Raw genomic sequence first — 24,803 nt, 5'->3', positions numbered from 1 at the left:
AAAAGTGGTCCCGTGGGATTCTGATGAAAACACTCAAGTAAACAAAAGAGACAAAAAACTTCTCCACAGAAAAGAGCCTTTGCAGAAAATCAGCCACATAAAGCCTGGAGTGATTTCTTCTGGCCTTAAAATTTGTGAATTGAGCTGGCACAGTGTGAGCAACCTGAGCCTTGTTTTATAACAATTTCTGAGAAAAATTGGCTCATTTCTCAAGCTGAGCTACAGACACTTCCACACTAACTGGTCAAGCTGTCAATTCATAAACTTGCTGACATGATGTAAAACAATGAGAAGAATTAACATTGCCTCTGCATCTTGGACTTATTCTGTTCCTGTTTTTTACCCCATGAAGAAAGAGATTTTATAAAATGAAAGAGATTTTAAAAAATGCCTTCATTTTAAAAAAGGCACAAAAGAGTAGAAGTGGCAGAGAGATCACACTGAAGTGTAAATACCAGTTTTCAGTCAGAACATGAAAGATGGGGAGAAAGAGAGAGAGATGAGGTTACTCATCCACCACCCAAGCAAACAGATGGTCCCTACTGTCACAGACATCTTTTATGAAAAATCCTTTCCTTAGGAGTTTTCCTCCTGAGAAGCTGGAGGCCTCAGGAACAAAATGTAAACAATGATTATCTGCTTCTGTGGAATGCAACAGGTGCATCTGTGATTGGTCTCATGTTCTTGTTTCTAATTAATGGCCAATCACAGTCAGCTGGCTCAGATAGAGAGTCCGAGCCACAAACCTTTGTTATCATTCTTTTTCTATTCTTAGCTAGCCTTCTGATGAAATCTTTTCTTCTATTCTTTTAGTACAGTTTTAATGTAATATATATCATAAAATAATAAATCAAGACTTCTGAAACATGGAGTCAGATCCTCACCTCTTCCCTCATCCTAACACCCCTCTGAACACCGCTACACCCTACAAAGGCTCATTTGGGAAGAATGTCAGGTTCCATTCTCTAGATCTAAGGAGCAGATACTTAGATCTCCTTCCAAATCACAATGCTGGGCACAAACTGGAAATTATAAAGCCAAAGAAGGATGAGCCTGAAATGGAATTCAAGGCATCACCAAATTCCAAGAACTCTCACTGAGAGGACCGGACAGGGATAACATCTTGCGGCACTGCCAGGGACAGGACCAAGGGCACAACACAAACCATTCCCCATTTACCCCGTTCAGATAAATGAGAGCAAGGAACCAATCTCACCATCATGGCCTCCTGGACAGTGAGGTGAGGAAGGAGCATGTCATCCTGCATGATGTAGCAGGAGACCTTGCGGAAGGAGCGCAGGTCGCGCGGCTGCCCGTTGATGAGGATTTCTCCTTTCATCCCCGTCTCTCTGAAACCAAAAAGCAACAGCCAGAGGTGAATCTCACCATCACTTGTGCTGCCAAATGACTGAGCACCTGGAAGTCTTAGGGAGTTGTTCCCTCTGTGAAACAATTTTGGTAGACTGGATAGAGATGAAATTATCTCCTGTTCATGCTTTCTTTGATATAAAGCTTCATGCCATCATGCTGAAAATTTTACTTAAAATGTATGCTGTCATATATAAATCTAAAGAAATATCAAGAAATTAAAGTTGGGGTTTTTTTTAGGTTTCTCTATCCTGTTTGTTATGCCCCAAATGACAAGACAGGGACACCTTGTACGGCCATATGTCACAATCATCTTTTTATGAAAATCCTTTCCTTAGATTTTTTCCTCCTGAGAAGCTGAGAGGCCTCAGGGACAAAATGTAAACAATGATTATCTGCTGCTGTGGAATGCAACAGGTAGATTTTTGATTGGCCCATCTTGGATGTTTTTAATTAATGGCCAATCACAGTCCTCTGGCTCAGACTCTCTGTCCAAGACACAAATATTTGTTATTCATTCCTTTTTATTCTTAGCTAGCCTTCTGAGAACCTTTTCTTCTACTCTTTTAGTACAGTTTTAATGTAATATATATCATAAAGTAATAAATCAGCCTTCTGAAATATGGATTTAAATTCTCATCTCTTCCCTCATCCTGAGAACCCTGTGAACACCGTCACAGCCATACAAGACAGGATTTAAAAAATGAAACACAGTCGCTGCATTTTGGGGAAGAAGACATCAACATTATGAAGTGGTGACTAAAAAGAGTCGATTTTTCAAGTGTTTATGTGATTTTAAAAAACATCACAAACATAAGACACTGAGTCAGATTTGTTACACTGCCAAAAAAGGAGGTTTGCTTTATATGTGTGTTTTTTGGATTTTAAATTGCTTTTTATTTTTGGATCAGACCTGTTGAGAGATAAATCCCAAGTGACCAAAACAGGACACAGAGGAAAAAAGATAAGCAAAAAGAATCTAATTCAAAATCTTTGAAGCGCCTGTTTCTGACAAACTGTAAGCCAAAATTTCTTCTGCTGTCGTCTCCAAGGATCCCTTAGGCTCAGTGATTTTATCTTAACTTGGGATTTTCATTGGTACTGACCTGTATCCTGCCAGAATATTCATAAGTGTTGACTTCCCAGCTCCTGAAGGTCCCATAATTGCAACGAGTTCTCCACTGCTGAACTTCCCTGAAATCCCTTTCAAAAGGGTCTTATAACCTGGAAGAGGAAAGAAAAGTTCACTGAACCCTTAATCACATCTGGGGAGCAATGAAAGTTCATTTCCACTGGATATTGATGACAAACAGGCATTAACAGCCACCTCCTGAGAGGCTGATGCCAACATCAGCACACTGCAATACCAAAAATAACTATGAAAATAATTATCAAAATAACTATCAGAAATAACTATCAAACTAACTATCAGAAATAACTATCAAAAGCCAAATTGTGAGCAGGACCAGCAGCTCCTGCCATGACACAAATGGGATCACAGGGTCTCACACTCTTGCCTCCCTGCAGGATGTTTTTTAAACAGGGCTATGAAGCCTTGCTGCCATTCTCTAAGTGGCAGCAATATAAAATAGTAAAATGCTTTAATACTATAAATACTCTGAGTCCTCTCAGAGTATTTTAGCAGGATGCTGTTAAAATATTCAACATTGCACAGCTAACAGTCTTGGAGCAGGCTGCCCTCCAATCACTGCAGTTTCAGTGCCAAAATTCTGCCCTCTCACCAAAACAGCAACTTCTTAGAGAGAGCAACAGCTGAGATCTCAAAGGCCTTTTTCCATAAAAGAAATGGAAAAAAAATGTCTTGCATGACAAGAAACTCAGCCAAAGGAGATACACAAACTTCTTCATTCTCTTGCCACGAGACCTCTCTTACCAGAGGAACTCTAAAGGCTTTTCTAGACAGGGAGAGTGACCACAGGAACTGTAAAAACAATTTCTAGGGAAAATTCCTAGTTAAGAACATGCCGGGTGTTTTTCTCATTCAGAATAATCCATTCCAAAACTTCATGCCACCATAATTACATCCTCAGGCAAGGATCTTCTAGAGTGACACCACCACCTTCTTCAAGCATTTCAACTTATTCCTGATTTAATTATCTTTGCCAGTAAACCTTTATTAAAAACCTTAACTCCATGTTATTCTAAGTGTAAGCAAACTGTGCTCCAAGGAGAATTCCAGATTTGGACCAATTGCATCCACCTTGCCCTGCAGGATTTCCATGTAAAGACATAAAAGCTGTGTAAGGAAGGTGGGGAGAGCCCTGACCAGCATTTAAATTTTTCAGGATCTCTTTCCCTTTTGTCTTTTTTTTTTCTTTGCTTGCTTACTTTATTTTAATTATCAGTGCTTCTAGCTAAAGCTTCTAATAATAAAAAAATGCTAAGTAAGGTGTCAAAATCCAGTCTCACATGTTGGCAATGTTTATGCAGTTCAATTAGAACTAAAACAGAAGGGTGGAAAATCCATTTAAATGCAGAGTCAGGGTTTGGCAATCCATTTTGCCGCCCTGGTGGATATGCAGACAGGATGTAAATTCCACATGTAAACTATCCCAGAGCTCTCATGATCAGCACGGGCTGCAGCTGGAACATGGAAATGCTGAAAAAAACCCAAATTGTCTGCAAGCTCTTAGAAAAAAAGAATTGTGGGTTATCTTCTAATTTCTCCTTCTTCCTAACTTCATTATTTGTTTTCATCTCCACTAATTCTCTCTAAATTTTCTTCTTGTCACTATTCTCAATTCACACTCCTCCTATGCCGCAAGAGAGAACATTTTGCACCAAAACCATTGTCATGCTGCTGTGGGGTCCCCAAATCCACAGGAAATCCTCTTCCCCAGCACACCCAGCCCAGGGGCAATTCAATAGCCACAAACCTCTCTAGAAGTATCTGATCCTACAATTTTCATGGCAGATGTCCTAGAAAATGTAACTGACCAAATGGATCAAAACAACCATTTTCTTGTGTTCCTTTTTTTTTTTTTTTTTTTTTTTTTAACAGAGCAATAATTTTTCACTATAAATCTTGCCCTGGACCTAGAGGAAACAACTTGTTTGGAAGGCACCAGGTCCACAGGTACAGAAATAGCAGAGTATCCACAGAGCCTGCTCTTGGCACCAGTCCTGAAAAGGAAAGCAAGGACAATCTATCAAAAGGAGCAGCAGCTCTGAGGAGAGAAATCCATGGCACCCCACAAGGTCAGGCAGCTTGTCCTTCACACCAAGGTCCCCATGCACAGCAGCGTCTGAAGGCAAAGGGCAGGAACAATCAGGCCTTTCAGACAATGTTTAATAAACTGGAAATGCAGGAACAAAGTCCTTCATTCTCCCTCTTCAGTGTAATGAGAGCCTGCTCCCTCCCAACCCTGTTAAACCTGTAAGAGACTTAAATATCAGAATGTGCCACCAATTATTTGCATTGTGCACCAGGCATTAAATACTGCACAAACTCGTGAGGGAGGATAAAAAATGTATACTGCCATCAACAAGGGGCATGCAAGCTAAAATACAGGCAAACATGTAGAAACATAAATATCACTGCCTGAAACTGAAACCTTTCCTCTCCCTATGTAGGACTGTGAGATTTAACATTACACACATTAAAGTCACTTTTCCAGAGTTTCACAAGTGATGATTGGTTTATCTTTAACTGCAGTACCTTCCCCCTCATGACCTTCACGTGTTCTTGCCCCTCTGATAGAGTTTTCCATTTTAAGTATCCTGCACACGATGTTAAATCAGAGCAGGACTCATCACAGAGACACAGAATCAGCTTGGAAAAGGCCTCCAAGATCATCAAGTCCAAGCTTTGACTGATCACCACCCTGTCAACCAGCACAGAGCACTGAGAGACACATCCAGTCATTCCTTGGACACCTCCAGCCCCTTCCTATGCCTGGCCACCCTTTCCATGGAGAAATCCTTCCTGAAATTCTCAGCAAGTCATTTGCAATACAGTAGAGAAATATGCTTTAAGAAGAAATAAAAGAAAAGCCCCAGAACTATGAATATTAGATCAGGATCCTAATCACTGCCATTTTAAGTTGCTACCAACTGAAACTCGTCTCCTCCTTTGGCTGAAAGTGCATAATAAGCTTTTTCCATTACAAAGGTTAATTTAGTAAACCCACAAAAAGATTTGACACTGTGGCAGCAGTGTGGTGCCCCAGTATAATACTTTATGAGGAATTAAAGTCCCCTGAGCAACCACAGTCTCCCCTTTCAGAATATTGAGGCTAATCTTCAGCTGAATCAGTTGACCTAAAACTTCTATACGGGGCCACATGTGCTTCACGAGAAACAGATTATGCATTTGGAGGGGATTGTGTTCTCACTGTGAGGGCCTGTTCCACATCCACCTGCCATACATCAGGGAATTCTCACTGCCTTCAACCCCAGCAGCCCTGTCACCCTGTTCTTCTACAGTTCTTCCAAGCCTTCTGATGTTTACATTTTTGTAATGGAGTTTCTCACGCGCTTTTCATGTAAATAATGATTGTTCTGCATTCCTTTCTGGGGGAGGAGAGAATTGATGGTCAAACTGTTGGTTTGACCAGTGTTTTTCACACTCCCTTTGGACTCGACTTACACCAAGAGCAAGTGTACAATTGTGACTTTCTCCTTTTTCACTTCTCCTAAAATTGTTTCAATTTCCAATGGAAATCAGCCTGGATCTTTCAGTTTTCCTATGTCCCCTCCTGAAGTTTCTGTGACACAACCTCACAGCTTTCTAGTGACCTTTACAGGATGATTACCAATATATATTTTAAAATATATATTTAGGGGCTGATACATGTGGGAATTTTAACATCATTTTTCAAGAACTACTTAAAATACGGATTTGACATTAACACGCCATCACAAACCAGAACAACCCCTCAGCAAATTTCTCAGCCCAACCCCCTAAAAATAGACCAGTGCAGAAACAACTCAAAACTGAAACAGAAAATTCTAGCAACACAAAACTTCTTTGGTCATACTTTCACCTCACATTACATTTGGGAGTTCAAATGTTTCTCCAGAGAAGCAGAATGTGTTTTGTTCTCCCATGTCAGGATTTCCCATGAAATCAAATGTGAGGTGTGATGGTGTTCGTAGGGGTCCAAGGAGGAGGGAAGAGATGAGGATCTGACTCCATGTTTCAGAAGGCTGATTTATTATTTTATGATATATATAACATTAAAACTATACTAAAAGAAGAAAAGTTTTCATCAGAAGGCTAGCTAAGAATAGAAAAAGAAGGAATGATAACAAAGGTTTGTGGCTTGGCCCTCTGTCCAAGCCAGCTGACTGTGATTGGTCATTAATTAGAAACAACCAACATGGGCCAATCACAGATGCACCTGTTGCATTCCACAGCAGCAGATAATCATTGTTTACATTTTGTTCCAGAGGCCTCTCAGCTTCTCAGGAGGAAAAATCCTAAGGAAAGGATTTTTCATAAAAGATGTCTGTGACAGTGAGGCACTGTGATATTTGAGCAGGTTCACAGCTGAACCTCCTGCCTGGCCTGACCAGACCTCCCTCCCAGAAATGGGATTCCCTCCCTGCCTGGCAGCAGCACAGACCCCCAAAAACCCCTTTTTAATTAATGCACAGAGGTGACCTCCTGTTTCTGATGAAGTCACTAAGGGAGCTCTCCTTGCTCAAGTCAACAAAATTTTTTACTATTGGAATCAGCAAGGGAGAAACATTGATAGTTTTATCTTCCTCATGGATTTTACAGAGATTTATGGGGAGATCTGTTTTTCTGATTAATCATAATTTCTGTGCGATTCCCACAGAAATTATGATTAATCTGGAAAGAAGGAAGCCATCCCCTCCTCATCCTCAGGGCAGAAATAATGCTTCAGGATGTGTCTGAGTCAGCAGCAATTAAAACACAACCAAAACCCACTCCTACCTCACAGTGAATTTCCTCAGGTAAACACCACCCCTGGGTTTTTTGACTGAAATGCTTCATTCATTTGCATTTCATTGTCAGTAATCCTCGTTTGTCACTCAGGGAAATGCCACACAGACTCGTGGAAGTTTCTAGGCGCTGTAACCTATTTCTGCCTCCATCTGTGGGCACCCAGACCCCATCTCAGGTCCCAGGTGAGCACAGCAGGCTTTCCCTGCTCGCTGCAATTAGAGCAGGATTTGCCCTTCCCAGTGTATTTGAACTGATTCTCTTTCATCACAAGCTCTTCTGGGAGCAGGAAATCACTGCTGAAATCCTGAAACTGCTCAAAGGTTCCTCAGAGCACTGACTGAAGTAAAAGAGAACAGGGAAAATTCAGCTCAAGCAGTGCCAGTTTGGCAAAGCCACAAACAACTGGAAACTGAGCCACAAAGAAATCAGCATTTGGCACTTAAAAATCAAAACCAGAGACATCATAACCTGCTCTTTCCACACTCCCTGCCAGGCAGAAATGAAGCATTCCTTTATTAAAAATGAAATAATTGTACAAGGACTATATTTCTGCATCTTTTTGTGGTGTATTTTTTGGATAGGATGCATTCCTGCTGAGAAATAACCAGCTGGAAATACAGAAGACAGTTATGGCTACTACTGTGTTACTTACCTGCCTTCCTTTAATGCTTTCAACAAGAAACCTGCTTTTTAAACAGCAGTTTAAATTTCAATCCACAAATATGTTCTCCTACTGTACTATCAGCCAAATTGTTTCTTAAACCGTGACAAGAAACCACAGTGATTTCTTGGCACTGTATATTGACCCATTAAAGAATCCCCATTGTATTTTTCTATTCTAAAGCTTGTCAGCTCAGCCCTCACCTCCTCCTACATCAATTAAAAAATTCGCCAAATTTATGTAGAAGTCCAGGGAATTCTCCAGCACAAAACTGAAATAAGGGGATGTAGGACCAAGCTGTCACATCTTTCCCCTTGAGGCAGGGGCAAGGAATCCTCCCATAAAGGAAGAACACTTCTGGAAAATTCAGTTTTCTGCTGCCCCTGAGATCCACCAGAGTCCCACTTCGATGCTAAAGGCCATTCCCTGGATTATGAAGTGGACAGCAACTGCACAAGGAAGGGAAAAGCAGCACAACTTGGTGCCATGTCACACTGAAGGTGGAGTTTTCTCAGACTTATGGCTGAGAAAAGGACTTTGCAGAAATCCACCCAAACTCTGGAAACATCCTCAGGTGACCTGGCAGGAATTTCATTTGCAGATGCTTCAGATTTCCATCAGAAAACTGAACAGAAGCACTGGCAGACACTCAATGGAGGAGCACAAGATGAGAAACACACACAGAGGTAACAGCTCAAGGCCACATTTACATTTGGAGGTGTAATGAAACATTAGTTAGGAGACATTTTTCCTTATCATTTTTACATCATCCTTTTCCAGGTGTGAACATGCCAGAAAGAAATTCCCTTGCCTGTTCCTTCCTCATCTCTTATTCACTTTCTGCATCTCAGCCCTTTCCTCACTCCTGAGAAGCCACCCTCAGAAAACATCTTTGTGTTTACTACAAGGGACCACTCCAATCTGCTTCATCCAGTGATTTTCCACCTAAACCAACATTAGATCAAAGGCAGGGTGTTTCCCTAAGCTGGAATATATTTACCATATATTTCTAATTCTGTTTTAACCAGCCAGGGCACTCTGTTCCCCACCCACTGCTTGAGTACAGAGCACTTTCCCTGCTATGAACAGGGTTTGTAGATGCTTCAGTTTGTAAATTCTCACTTGAAAGGGATTATCTGTATCAGTTGATGATTATTTAAATAATTTGGATTCCAAAAACCCTCTTGATGTGGATTATTTAAATGGAGGTTCCTTTCCCAAGCTCCACACTGAGTTCAAACAAGCTTAAGTTAAAGTGAATTACAGGTACAGATATCTGGAAAGAAAAATAGCATCTTTTAATTCCCAGAAAATCTGGGGGACAGAATTAGCTTCCCTGACAAACAGAGTGAAAAAATATATTGCTTTAATAACAGGCACCTTCCTAATTTTATACTGGTTTGAACTGAACCTCTACAAAGCCTGGAGGGGCAAACTCACACTACAAATAATTAAGCCTACCAAATAAAACCTATCTGTGAACTCATATGTCATTGGTTCACAATTTCTGCCATCAAAAGTGAGCAAACCTTTTCCACTAATCATTTTCTCACTCTAAAACTTTAGAATCAACACATGCACACATTTCTGCTCTGTTCACACAGTCTCTCAGGGACATGGAACAATAGGATTCTCCATTGTCTAAGCCCTGAGCCCTGCTTTAGGACAATTAAGGGAATTTGCAATTGTAATGTGTTCTTGTACCTTGCCTCAGAGAAACGACCTTCGTTATGTAAATGTCTATAAAACAGCAACCAGCAGCACCAAAACATCAGGACAGAAAGGGCAGAGAAGCCAAGGGAGTGCTTGAAGTAACCAGATCCAGTTCCAGCTCAGAAATGAGGAATTCATTCCTCCCAACCTAGACGAATAAGTCTTCCAAACTTTAAAAAAAGAAAAGAAATCCCCCTGTGGGCAGCAAAGCTCTTTCTTTGTAGTGGACTAAACTGCATTTCTTAATATAGCCCGCAGCCAGGCCTTGTCAAGCATATTGCTCTTGATCCACAGCCGATTTCCCACTTAGTGGTCATGAGGTGGATTAGTCCTAACCCAGTAGCAGGGCTTAGCCCCCGCTCACAGCAAGGCTGGGGGTGCTCAATCTGCCTAATCTGACACATCAAAATGTTCGATGCTGAACCCAAATTCATTTCTAGGGCCCATAAATTATCAGTGGGTAGGAACCAGCACAGCAAACAGGTCATTAATTCTATTTACTTTGCATTCCTGCTCTGGGAAAGGATAAATAACCCTGTGGAAAAGCCTCTGTCTTCACTACAGTGGGAGTTTAAGACAATTAGCTTAGGTGAGCCTCTTGATGCTGTGGGAAATCCCATCCACTGCCAAGAAAATGATGGCTGACTTTAGCATTTTATTGTGGGTTGAAATGCCAGTTTGATTGTGGTCCCTCATTTGCTTGCACCATCACAGGAATTGCACACTCCCAATCTTCAGGCTGGATTGGAGCTCCACACCTTCAGAGTCTCATCAAGAGGAGCAGCCTGACCATGGTCAGGATGTACAAAGGTATCAGATGCAGTTTTCACTCTGATAATTGGGGACATTTCACAGATTTTTTTCTTCAAGTTATCCCCAACGCCAGCACACAGCCCTGTGCTGGTAGCACTGGGTTTAAACTTCACCTCAGAGCCTGAAAAACCCAAATGGGCTTTGGAAAATGTTAATCAAAAGCTAAATATTTAAGGACAAACTTAAAAGTTTTTGAGTTTGGTTTGTGTGAATGCCTAACGTTAGACACCACATCCTCTGTGCTGAACAGTAACTTCCTTCTGTGGCAAGTCAGGAAAACACACAATAAATTGGAACCTAAAGAATGATTGTGAGCCCCCAAGCCAAGATTTATGACACAAAATGTGACGGTGTTCACAGGGGTCTTAGGATGAAGGAAGAGACGAGGATCTGACTCCATTACAGAAGGGTGATTTATTATTTTATGATATATATTATATTAAAACTATACTAAAAGAATAGAAGAAAAGGTTTCATCAGAAGGCTAGCTAAGCTAAGAATAGAAAGGGAAAGAATGACAAAAAAGGCTGTCTCAGACTCTCTGTCTGAGCCAGCTAACTGTGATTTGCCATTAATTAGAAACAACCAACATGGGCCAATCACAGATGCACCTGTTGCATTCCACAGCTGCAGATAATCATTGTTTCCATTTTGTCCCTGAGGTCTCTCAGCTTCTCAGGAGGAAAAAATCCTAAGGAAATGATTTTCCATAAAAGATGTCTGTGACAACAAAATCCCCAGTAACTGCAGGTCACGTTGTATAATAGCAGAGAATGATGAGAAGAAGGCCAATCAGGCAAGAAACCAAGTTCCAGCAGAGGGAGAATCTTAAACCAAGCTGTAGATTATAAAGAATCTGCAAAGTCCTTTAATTTCATTGTTCTCTCAGATCCATGGACTAGATATTAAACTTATGCAAGACACTGGATGTGACAGTTCACATTGTGCAGTCAAACAAAAAAAGCCCTGACTCAGTAAAGATTCCATTCCTTTGAAACCCTGAAATAGGAGTTATGAGCACCATGCTCCTTCTCTGCTCTCCTGGCTGCTCATCACTTTATTTTAGTATCTGAATGCTGCTCTTCCTCAGGACAACTCATTAGTTATGACACTGTTGGGCTTGCAAGCCCCCTAATTTTGAGTTTGGAGGTTTAATAGACTATACAACCCCTCTTCCCTTATTTGTAGAGCCCATACCTCCAAGGGACAAAAAAACAGAGGTGGACACAGAATTCTGGTTTTCTTGACAAATGTTCCAGCAACAGAAGAGAGGAACAAAGTGTCACCAATACTGTGGCAAACCTCCTTGCCCCTGTTACTACTGCTTACACCTCCCCACTGCGCTGGGAGATGGATGGGTTTGTGCCAAACTCCTTCAATTCCATGTTTTTTATGGTTACCACCAGAGCAGAAACATCTGGGCAACCTATGTTTCTTTGAATTCACCTTTTTTGCCTCTTTTTTATTTGATTCTGCAGCCTTTTAGTGAGGTTTACAGAATAATTACCATTACATGTGAGTCCAGGGGTCTTATTCTTATTCTTATTCTTATTCTTATTCTTATTCTTATTCTTATTCTTATTCTTATTCTTATTCTTATTCTTATTCTTATTTATTCTTATTCTTATTTTCTTATTCTCATTCTTACTCTCATTCTTATTTTCTTATTCCTTTATTCTTATTTATATACTGCTATTATTGTTATTATTGCTATTGTTATTATTTTTATTATCACCATGCTACATCCATGCTAAGATTCAGTTCTTGGGTTTCTTATTCTTATTCTTATTTTATTATTCTTATTTTCTTATTCTTGTTCTTGTTCTTACTCTCATTCTTATTCTATTATTCTTATTCATATATTACTATTATTTTTATTATTGCTATTATTGTTATTATTTTTATTATTACCATGCTACATCCATGCTAAGATTCAGTTCTTGGGTTTATTCTTATTCTTATTCTTATTCTTATTCTTATTCTTATTCTTATTCTTATTCTTATTCTTATTCTTATTCTTATTCTCGTTCTCATTCTTATTCTCATTCTTATTCTTTTATTCTTATTCATATACTGCTATTATTTTTATTATTGTTATTATTTTTATTATCACGGTGCTACATCCATGCTAAGATTCAGTTCTTGGGTTTTTTCCTGTGGAATGTTTCTGCCTGAGAGAATTAAAGCTGCTCCTCTCCCCTGCACAGGCACATGGAGCCCATATGCCTGCAGCCAGGGATAGAGAATGACAATTAAATAGGTCAATGAACGAGAGTAACCCTCCAACATGAATGCAAATAAATCTCTACTTGCAGCAGGACCTGATGGCTCCAGAAGCAGTTATTTACATGTTGAAGCATTTTGGAGATCTGGGGCATGGCTTGTACTTTGCCTGGACAGAAAATAGCTACCCTAATTTATCTTCAACCCTTAGGAAATATGAAAGGAGGAAAAAAAAAAGTATGAATGACGCAGAGCTTCATCTTTCCTCTGAATCTGTAGAATTGTCTTTTCCAAGCAATACCCACAGCCTAATCTTTGTCTGATAATTGCTTTTTGCTGCCTTTTTTTTTTTTTTTTTGTTTAATTGCCTTTGTTTCTATTACTTGAGCACACAGGAAAGGTCTTTCCTGACAAAAGCAAAGCCAAGCCAGTTAGAAATGAAAGGCTGACACATTCCCTGGGATGACAAACTAGAGTCACGAGCCTGATGCACCGTGAGATGAAAGCTGTTTGTGTGTGACAATCAGGCAGAAAGCAATTTCTCATAATTGCAGCACCTTCATACATCAAGGTACAAACAGTGTTATTCACAGGCTTACAAACAAATAAAACCAGAATCCTTCACAGCAGCCCCTTCTTTTTGGAAAAAAAAATAAAGGAAGAAGGAGGGAAGGGGAAAAAGCAAAAGTAAAACTTTGGCTCTTTGCTCCTCTCCAACTGTGTAAGTGTTAAAGGTTAACCCTTACCCTTAAAATCTTACTGCCCTGAAGAGACAAACTCAGTTTTGGACCACTATTTCAGCTGCTTACTATTCAGCAGGGGCAAAATTGAGTCAATTTTTGAAACGTTGGGGTTTCATACCAAGGTAAATAAATGGCATTTTTCCTGTCTACATTTTCTTGCCAGCTCATTAGTACAGCCCAAATTTCACCAATGATCATTCAATCCACTGTGGTTAGTGTTTTGACAAAATTCTGTGTTATTATACCATCTTAAATACAAATATATAGGCACTAAAATTTAAGGATTAAGTTCAAAGGGTAAAAAATTGAGAAAAAGAAATAGATGCACAAAATACAGAAAACCCAAAGTAGCAAGGTATGGACACTAAAACACTATGGATGACTCATTCAGGGATAGATAGCCCCTCCATGAAATCATACTTTACTTTTAATAAAACCTCCAGGGCTTTCTAGGGTTATAGCAGAAGCAGCTGAAGGTATTTAGCATCTTTTTCTTCCTCACTCATCCTCATGGCAATATCTGGTCCAAAGAGCTTGGTGCACAAAGGAAAGCCTTTTGTGATCTGCATCACACACTCCAGGTTAAACTGGAATGTGATGAGATGTCTCCTGTAAACTACAGAGGGAAAAAAACATTTTTTCAGATTGTTAGAAACAGAGTTTTGTCTAAAACATACATCTGCCATGGTTCACACACTCACAAGACAATGCTTTCTCCCCAGCCTTCAGACATGAGGAGAGTCATTTCTTGGATTTTGAAAAATGTTTTCAGCCCTAGTCACTGCAATTTAAAAGCTGCCAGAGAGTCTGATAACAAGTAAAAAATCACAGATCATTAGTCACCTCTGGAAACTCAAAATGTTACAATTGACTCCAAACAAATTTAATTTTTTCACATCACTCTAGCTCAGCTACACTAGTGATGACAGGAACCTTCTCTGAAGCACAGGTGATCTGAGCCTCTGAACACCCCCTGCACATCCCTGCCCTGCCTCTGCCACTCTCCCAAACCAATTCTGCAAACTGCAAATTGCAAACTGCAAATGTACTTCCATCCCCTCACACTCCCACTGTTCCTGCCCCATCCTCTCCCACAAGAAGGTGAGGAGCACTCAAAGCCAGCAGGACCCTGTGAAACAGATTCAGGGCAAACATCAGAGCTGGTTTAAAAAGTACATTTTAAGCTCATGTACGGAGTCTTTAACCCTACTGTGAAAAATGTGTGTTTTATGACTGGCTTTTTGCAAATATTCAAATGAATATTATATGTGTTGTGTTAGAAAGTTATGCTGTATTAATTTTCTTAAGTAGTGTGTTAAATATAGTTTTAGGTTATAACATAATGTTAAAATAGAAACTATGCTATGTAGCATACTTTTTTTTAAGAAAGGACTCGCACTGAGACAGCAGCCACAGGACACCTGAATCTTTCACAGAAAGAGAATTTATTGCCCCATTATCAGGAGAATGAACTTCTTCCCACCTTGCTCAGCCCTGAAGATGCTGTTGGGATTCAGAGGAAGAAGCTGACACTGACCAGACAGAATCCTGTGTTTGAATGGAATTTATGCATCGTGTATGAAGTGTGTGAATATGCAACAGGCTGTTGTTTTTAAGGGTTGATCCTCTGTTAACGTGGGTCCATTTTTGGGCTTATTTTGCCTAGAAAGAGGTACCTGGACTGTCCATAACTCTTTGATTTTTATTGTCTCATACTGTCCTAAATCCTAATTGTCCAAATTATTATTACTCTAATTATATTACTGTTTTTATAACCATTTTATTACTATTAAACTTTTAAAATTTTAAAACCAAGTGATTGGCGTTTTTCACACATCCAGGAGCAGAGACATGGACAGGAGCTCCTGAAGGGCCTCCAAGCCTGGAAAATCTCTGTCAGAGGGAGCAGGAGCCGTGTTTGGGAGAGCAGCCTGATGGCAGCAGGACATCCCTGCTCCCTGCCATGGGGACAGCTGCAGCACCTGGCCTGGGAGGCTGTAATTCCAGAAATACACCCAGGGCTTCTCAGCACTTCCCTTCCAAACACTCCAGACTTTAATGAGACAATAACACAGGGTAATGTATTTTATTTCCACACTAATCTGGTAAAAGATCCAACCTATGATGCTGAATATAAAAACAAAGGAAAACCTGAAGTGTGTGCAGAAATTAACCTGGATTAGGTCCACTTCTCACATTTTGCTTAGAACAACTGTGGTTTTACCTCCCTCTTCTAGAATATTTACACTAATGAATTCACCCAAATTAAAATACTTTTTGCTGTAAAAAAAAACCAACACATAATATATAATATATAATATATAATATATAATATATAATATATAATATATAATATATAATATATAATATATAATGTATAATGTATAATGTATAATGTATAATGTATAATGTAATGTATATAATATAATATACATAAAATATAATATATAATATTATATATATACACATATAATAACCTTTAAACACCTCAGAATTAATTATCATCATCTGTAGCATGTCAGTATTGAATATAGCACAAACAAACCCCACTGCACGGGGCATTGCTGGTTCTGGAGTGGAAATTAGTAGAATGAGCACCTTTCAGCACTCTGGTTTCTGCTTTTTTTCTGCATTTGGAGAAGTTGGCAGCCTCACAGGGACATACATCCATTGCACTACTATAAACTCCTGAATTTCCATCTGTTTTTAAAAGCTCCAGCTGACCTACATTTTATGTTATGGATTAGTTGGAGCTTATAGAGTAGCATGAGCAAAGCAGGAGTCTTGCTGCTAACCACATATTACAAGCAATTAAATGTTTCATCAATAATATGTCCCATGGAAAAATCAAGACTTTTTAAGAGAAAACACACAAAACAGAAAAAAAGAAATTCTATATGCACTTTAATTGGAGTATAAATACCATCCATTTGATTAATTTTGATTTCACGGACTAAAAAAAAAAATCAAATGTACACATTAAAATTATCTGAGGTTTAAAAAAAAAAAACAATGAACTTTGATTCACATTTTTAGGAGTGTCCTGGTTTGATGAGGAAGTGAGTCCATATACTAAAGTGAGTCCATACACTAAAGTGAGTCCATACACTAAAGTGAGTTCATACTAGTCCATATACTAAAATAAGGCATCAGAGTCATTCATCATTTTGGGAATCATGTATTTTTGGAATTATCTACACAATTATTACTGAAACAAGGTGGGAAGCAGTAACTCATCCCACAAAAGGATGACTTCCACTACAGGTTTTCCACCTTATTCTGAGGCAGAGAGAAAACCCAACTCTGAGTTTTGGAGGTGGATTTTTTTTGCTCAGTTATGTTCTTGGCATATTATTGCATATATATCTTGGCATATTATTCTTGGCATTTGGTTATGTTCTTGACCAGCAAGAAGTCACTCCAGAGGCCAATGGAACTCACTGAGGTGAGGAAGATCCAAGCCCAAGTCCTTGAGTTGGATCAAGAACCTCAGTTTGGGTCTCACAGAGTTTCAAGTGCCCTGGTCACCACTCAGCTGGGCTTTCCCTCTTCCTGACCATAAAAATCCTCCACCTAACAAATCTCCTGCATGAAAACGTAGCCAGAGGAAAATTCAGTGAACAAACAACAAGTTTCTACTCTGCTGCACTGCCATTTCCCAACAAAGAGAGGATATTGAGAATTTCCAGAGGGATTTTCATTATAGGCTCATCAGGAGGCCCTCTGTGTTAACAGCCTTTTTTCCCTTGTATTTTTTTACTCTGCACTGGTTCATTTCCCAGTAACAACTGTAACTTCTTTTGACATTTTCTGTCCTTCTTTACAATTAGGTTATTCAGCTCTTCAGTGAAGAGGCAAAGGGTAAGCTAAGGGCTGATTTAAGCTGGCTGACTCAACTGGTCTAATTAGACAGGAGAAATTTGGTAGTAAAAGCAGCTGCTTCCTCCACAAACTGGAAGTCCATCAAAAGAAATGAGCTGTTTTAATGGCCTGAAGACTCATGTGTATCATTAGTAAGAGTGACACACTTTAAAAGTGCTGGTCCTCTCAAACCCTTCTAATTAGATGTCTCTGTAAACCATATTCCAGTGCACATCTTCTCTCCCAAAGTCAAGGCAACATGTTTCCATTTCTTCCGGATCACCAACTAAACTGACAAGGACATTTCAGAAAAGTGTTTGGAAGCATTGCCAGAAAATTCAACTTTTCACTTGAGGTTTCTTTATTCCCTTATTATAACTTTGTACGTATATACTTTACTCCTTCTGTAAGTTGTTTATCGTTGCTACCTATTAACACATCAGCACACACAGGAAATAAAGAGGAGATAAAGATTCTAGGGTGTTTACACAGTTTTCCCCACAAATACTGTCATTTTAAATGAAATAATAAAGACACACAGCCAGAAGAATATCCATGTCACCTCAAAACATGCTTTGATCCCAAAAATCACAGGCACTCCTCACTCAGCCCCTGCCAAACACCACAGCACCACTAAAATCAATACAGTGGCACAGAGCTGTGCTGGTTCAGGAGCTGCCACAGGCTCAGGGATCAAAAGCAGGGACTCATGACAACCTAAAGAAAAGGCAATATTGCACCACTCAAAAGAGTGGAAGATGAAAACCCTCCATGTAGTAACACTGATCTATCAGGAACTCAGAATGTCAATGTGGGGTTTATTTTAACCAGCTGCAAAGACATGTGATGTAAACATCAAAAGTGAGCTGTTCTGCTGGGTTTGGCTGGGATAGAGTGAATTTCCGGCAGAAATTCAGCCCCCAAGGAGGAGATCTGGAGCAGAATTGGTCACAGAATGAGTTTTGGCTGTTGCTGGGCAGGGCTTGCACCATCTCAAGGCTTTCTTATCTTAGAGTTGCCTGGGGTGTGCCAGAAGCTGGGAGGGGACACAGGCAGCTTGGCTTCACTCATTAAACTGCCCTGATCTTCATCATCATCATCATTTTCAGCTTTTGCTTTCCCCTTTTCTTGGGGCATGGGGGGGGCTGAGAGGATGCTCAGCCACAGGGCAGGGCCACCCCTCCACAGCTATTTCCCCTAGGAAATGTGGAGGTTCACTTGTCTGGCACCTTTGGGATGAAATTCATCATACCTCACAGTCTGCTGACCATCAATGAAATCTTTGGCCAATAAAAGGAGCCCAGGTTGCTGTATAATTTATTTCACGTGCTCTTACACAGCGGGAACCTGCATGGATTCAAAGGAGTGGCACTTCTGCTGTGAGGAAAGGTTTGGAGAACTGGGCTGATTCAGCCTGGAAAGACGAAGCTTTTGGCCACCTGATTGTGGCCTCCCAGTGCCTGAAGGGAGCCAACAAGAAAGACGGTCTATTTAAAAGGAATGGAGTGACAGGAGAAGGGAGAAATTGGCTTCAAATTAAGATAGAGTATACTGAGATTAGATATTAGAAAGAAATTGTGCCCTGTGAGGGTGGGCAGGCCCTGGCACAGGTTACCCAGAGCAGCTGTGGCTGCCCCTGGAACCCTGGAATATCCAAAGCCAGGTTGGACACTGGGGCTTGGAGCAGCCTGGGACAGTGGAAGGTGTCCCTGCCATGGCAGGGGATTGGAACAAGATGATTTCTCATCTCCCTTCCAACCTAAACCATTCTGTGATTCCAGGAATGTGCCCAGCCCTGTTTCTCACTGCTGTGAGACACCTGAGGAAAAATTTGCTCTACTGCCTATAGATACAACAGCTCATACAATCCATGTTTCTTTAAAAATACCTTAAGAAGAAATAATACCTTAAAATAATTTCAAATCTCGTTGTCACATGAATTACACCCAGTGGTAAAGTAATTGTGGTCTGCCAGGCCACAGACAATTCTCAGGGCAGCATGTTCAGTGCCATATGGGCAATGCACAAATTCAGGGTTTTGAAGGAATTTTTTCCTAAGTGTATGTGACAGAACAAAGCACAGCAATAACAGCTGTAGCCTGCGTGCAAATGGAAAAATAAGCACCTCTAATATTGCTGGTTTTCATTTCAGTGCTGGCTAAATGCTTTTGATCACTGTGTGCAAATGATGAATGCACCACCTGTGTTCTTTTTTTGTCCCTATGCCAACAGGTGAGATTACCTTATCCTGACAGGGGCTGCAGCAATCTGGCTAATGGCACGAGTACAGAACATTGCTCTGTTACCAGATCACAACATTTTCAAAATATTGCCATGTTTTTAAATCCCTGTGTGTGTATGTGTTAAAACTGAGTCACTGCTCCACTTCCAGTGAAGACCTGAGTGGAACCCAACACTCTGCTTTTAAACTCTGCTATAAAACATGCTGTCCCCAACAGATGAGCTTCTACCTCTGTACTTGTGATATCTGCAACAGTTCCTGTGCATTTACAGCTGGTATTACTGTTTGCACAGCAGCCCCCACATGCCCTGGTCCCACATTCTTAGTCTACTGACATCAAATATTAAGCTCAAGATCTTGGAGCAGCGACAGGATCTTCCCTACTCAATTCCTGTCTGTCTCCCACACTCTCCATTTATTTGTTGATGATAAATTGTCCTTATACAGCTGAAGGGTTTGCTGCACTTCCCACAGCACTGCCCTTCAGTCCCTCATATGCCACCATGATATCTTCTAAAAAATCCTCTTTGCCCAGGATTTTCTCCTGGGAAGCTGAGCAGCCTCAGAAAGGAACGAAAACAATAATTATCTGATTGCTGCTTTGGAATGTGGCTTGGACATTGTTTACCAACAGGAGAATGTTTGATTGGTTCCATGTGAATTGTGTTTAATTAATGACCAATCACAGCCAGCTGTGTTGGACTCTGAGGAGTCAGTCATGGGTTTTTATTATCATTCTTGTTAAACCTTCTGTCTGTACCCTTTCTCTTTCTTTAGTATAGTTTTAGTATAGCAATATAATATAATATAATATAATATAATATAATATAATATAATATAATATAATATAATATAATATAATATAATATAATATAATATAATATCAGCCTTCTGAGAACATGGAGTCAGATTCTCATCTCTCACCTTGTCCTGGGGACCTCACAAACACCACATTCATATGTCAGGAAGGCAAAGGTTACATAGAGTGGTTTATTCTAAACAGAATAAAAATTAAAATTTGGTTTTGCCCACAAAAATCCCATCATCTGTTATGTTAAAATAATGTTTGGGGAAACTGCACAAGGCATGCTCTGGTGGAGGGGTGTTTGCTGAACTTAAATCAGAAAATACCTTCAGAACTGATGCAGAAGCAAGGTCAGAGAACAGGGCATGAGTCCCAAAGTAAATAAACCCCAAAAATGTGACCTGGTCTGGTGGGAATAGCATGGATGGCTCCAAACCAGACCCTGTCCCCATGAATTCCAGCAGAGCTGCTCTGTTTCTGTCCCAGCAGAGCAGGGACAGCAGAGGCTGGGGTCACCCTGGAGATCACCCCTGATGGTGCAGAAGTGTCTGCAGGCAATGCACATGAGGAGAACATGCAACTGCCTTTGGGGAGGTTCACAGCTGTCACTTTTTCCATCTTGCAGAGCTGCAAAGAAAATGGTGTAGGAGGATGGCTCAGGATTGCTCTTCTCAAAGGCTCCCTCCTGAAATGGGTGCCTACGCTCTAATACTGACTAAGCTGCTGGGCTTTGCTCCTGATCTCATTAGATAATGATACTGCAATACAAAAGGAGAGGTTAATCTTGACTACATCCCCAATCTCCTTTCCTTGTGTACAGCTGTAAACACCCTGGGAGCATTTGGAGCCACCTCTGTGGGTTTAGGGTCAGCACTTGCACAGAATGGCTGCAGCTGTGGGTGCGGGAGCTGGAGCAGGGACAGGTGGGACCAAATTCTGAATGGGCAACTCACACCAATCCCGGGTGTGGGAGTGCCAGCGTGGCCAGCAAAAATGCCATTACAGCTCTTGTCACCCCCACCCCACCCTGCTCACTCTGGTCATCCCCATCCCGCTCTGCTCACTCTGGGCATCCCCATCCCACCCTGCTCACCCTTGTCACCCCCATCCCACTCTGGTCATCCCCATCCCACTCTGCTCACCCTTGTCACCCCCATCCCACCCTGCTCAGTGCAGTGATGAAGTGACCACAGAGCACTCTGCTCACAGCTCTGACATGTGCCAGGGGAACACAGTGGATCCTCCCCAGGCTGACCACAACCAGACAATTCCCTCCCCAGCCCATTTCTCCCACCAGAGGTGCTCAGGGAAGGCAGAAGCAGCCACAGGGGAATGTGGACACCCACCATGTGCACAGAGCTCTTCCTGGCAAGATCCTATAGCTTCCAGCTGTGGATCTGCAGTGCTGTTATTGGCCCTCCTGGTGCAGTTAAGGAATGTTTCTAGTCCCCAGTAAAACCAGCCAGAAGAACATCTCCACCATTTCCCTGTTCTCTACACCACTCTCTTGGTGGCTCTTGCAAATCAAAACACATTATTCCACTTAAAACCTCAGTATTTTCTTTCTGAAATCCAAGATACACAACTCCCCCCAGTTTTCACCAGCAAACCACTGTTGAGACAAACAGAAGTAGCAGCCATTTATCTGGCACATAAACATCCTCTCCTTTACACCCAGCAGGAAAGCAAGCTCCAGAGATGCTCAGCTAATGAGGAAATTCAGACAATGATGTTGTTTGCAGCTATAAGGAGGCAAAATAACCCAGACAGGTCTGAATTGGACCCACCACTGCTACACATGAGAGCTCCAACCAATTCCTACAACTCCTAAAGGAAACAAGAACAAAGCACAAACAATCTGATTACCAGGGAAATGACTGGGAGCAGAAAATTACTCAACTTATGTAATGTAATAAGTCCCTATTGAAAAGTATCTGCAAAATGCTGCCATTTCTTCATGCCATTCCTTTCACCACTCAGATAAAACAGCTTCCATTTTACATTCATTTTTCCTGCTATTTTAGCCTGTTACGCTGTTAATCCAGTAGCAACAGACCTGAACCACTTCTAAGCAACTGCTACTCTCTTGCTTTTCATTAAAAAAAAAAAAGAAAAAAATCAGGTTGCTGCTGCTTTTCCATAATTACATCATCTTGTCACTACAAAGGAGGAGGAGGAATATACACCTCGATTAAAATGTTATCTTCAAAGTGTTTGTTGCAGGGATGTGCAGCCAGTTTTAGTACATAAATAAATCTACCTGAGTGTATGTGCATGCATATATTTAAATATGAGAACAGAAAACCTATAAATATCTATATATAACCTATATATATACAGAAATATATCTAGATATAGATAAATATCTATATAGATATATAGATATATAGATATATCGATATATCAATATATCAATATATCGATATATATATGGCCTGTGTGTATATATACACTCACTCCTATTTACAGGTATCTATATAGGTATATTAAATGTACATATATTGAACATATTTATATCTAGAAGGACAATGCATATACAATATATTTGTGATATATTACTTTTAGTACTCTGATGCTTTCAGACACATCTACATGGGATGGTTTCTATTGACACATTCCATTACTATATAAACATGCCCTGAATGTTGGTGACATTCAACACTGACATTTAAAATAATTTCATTGGCTTCTGTAATCTTTGGAATGTAGTTTTACAAGTGAAACATACAAATAAGTGAAAAAGTTCCTTCTGGGTATCAGGCCATACCCTTCCCTTATCAAACTTTATTAATTTCTGTTAATTTGGTCCAAAATGTTCTATCATAAGACAACAGCCCTGGCAGAATGATGATACCCATCTAATGTGTCATTGCAGTGATTCCAACATTCCTTTGGGCCTGTACCTTTAGAGCAGCACAGTTTGAGCACCCAAGAAGAATTGTAGGTTGGCTTTGAAGTTATTTTCATTTACTGTAAAACGTGTGCCCCCCTTTGTCCCAATTCACTTTGCTGCAGGAGCTTATTTTTACTGCCTGTCAATAAGAATCAAAAGATGAGTGCTGAAATGTCACAGCCATGCCCTATATGGGAAGGCCTGCTTTATTTTTGTTTGTTTACTTGATTTTATAATGCAAAAAGGATGCATGGGATTCAGAAGACTGATGCCCATATTTCTGCTAGGAGACTAAAGAGTAAATCTGTTAAGTGTTATCATGTATATTCAGAAATTTCATCCTTTTTTTGGTGTCCCCAGATGTCAGAGCACTGCAAAAGACACAATCATCCTCCATGGACACCAAGTCTGACAGTGACCCCAGGATTCAGTGACTGGTGAATACTTCAGGTTATACATTTCTCCTTCAGGTTTAATGCATTTCTGCTTCACGTTTAACGCATTTCTGCTTCACGTTTAACGCATTTCTCTTTCACATGTCATGCATTTCTCCTTCAGGTTATGCATTTCTCCTTCAGGTTTAATACATTTCTCCTTCAGGTTATGCATTTCTCCTTCAGGTTTAATGCATTTCTCCTTCAGGTTTACATCATCATTCTCCCAGGCAAGAAATCAAGTATCAAATCCTCCTTCAGGGCTGTCTGTCAAGCTCCTCTGAGTGTTTGTGACAGAGCAGCTCACACATATTGTCATAACTCAGCCTCTAAGACAGCAGGAGCTGATTTATTATAATCACAAGTGCAGTAGCTCCATTCCCTATTTGCAGTCCCTGACAACTTTCCTGAAACTGGTAAAAATGTGCCCAATGTGAGTTCCACTTCAGTGATGATTTACAACACAGGGAAACTTTCCATGGGCTTAAACAAATGACTGGCCAGCCATATTATTTCATTTATTTTTAAGTTCAAAGCTTAGAAAAATCACACCAGCCAAGAAGGTCCAACAATGGTCTTTGCTCAGTTATGTTATAAAAGGCCAGGCAGAGTGGGCACAGAGACTGAGCTGAGGCTCAGAGGACTCAACCCATTAAATTGGGCACTCTGAAGATGCTAAAATGGAAAGGACAGGGCTGCTGTTCCTGGAGGAAAGCCCACCAAGATGTGTCCCCAAAGAAATTGTGGAATGCTGAACTTCACCATGGCATGCAGGGGGAACAGGAGTTTGGGGTGGTGTAAAACCAGCCATGGGAATTACAGAGGGACAAACATCCATCACAGCACACTCAGGGGACCTGCCAAAGGCAGGGAAAGGCATGGATCACAGGTTGAGGAGGAGCAGGCCTGAGAAAGCAGATGGAAATGGGGATTAAAGGGGCCAGAGGCATGTCAGGAGGCAGCTACCCCTGTCTGACAGAGCTCCTCATCCCTGCAGCCCAGCCTGCACTCCTGCCAAACACTGCTCCCAAATTTCTCACAGGGGAATGTGTCACCACATTTCTCTTCTCAGAGAAAAGCAAGGCACAATTCTTCCCAAGAATATTCTGGGA

General features: G+C 40.6%; 1 protein-coding gene across 4 annotated transcripts in view; it reads right to left on the bottom strand.

The window, feature by feature from the left end:
* The window catches only part of ABCG1 (ATP binding cassette subfamily G member 1), a 61,798-nt gene that overhangs the window by 22,653 nt on the left and 14,342 nt on the right, over positions 1-24,803 (bottom strand). For all 4 annotated transcript variants that reach the window (XR_010439200.1, XR_010439202.1, XM_064705738.1 and 1 more), the window contains exons 3-4: positions 2,475-2,592; positions 1,217-1,349 (exon numbers count right to left, since the gene is read on the bottom strand). Coding sequence is in view for 2 of the 4 variants with exons in the window: in XM_064705738.1 (XP_064561808.1) it covers positions 1,217-1,349; positions 2,475-2,592 (251 nt within the window). In the remaining 2 variants the exon portion in view is untranslated. The remainder of the gene's footprint in view (positions 1-1,216; positions 1,350-2,474; positions 2,593-24,803) is intronic.

This window comes from Zonotrichia leucophrys, chromosome 1 (genome assembly GCF_028769735.1).
Source record: "Zonotrichia leucophrys gambelii isolate GWCS_2022_RI chromosome 1, RI_Zleu_2.0, whole genome shotgun sequence".
Lineage (NCBI taxonomy): Eukaryota > Metazoa > Chordata > Aves > Passeriformes > Passerellidae > Zonotrichia > Zonotrichia leucophrys.
This window is presented reverse-complemented; position numbering and strand designations above follow the sequence as displayed.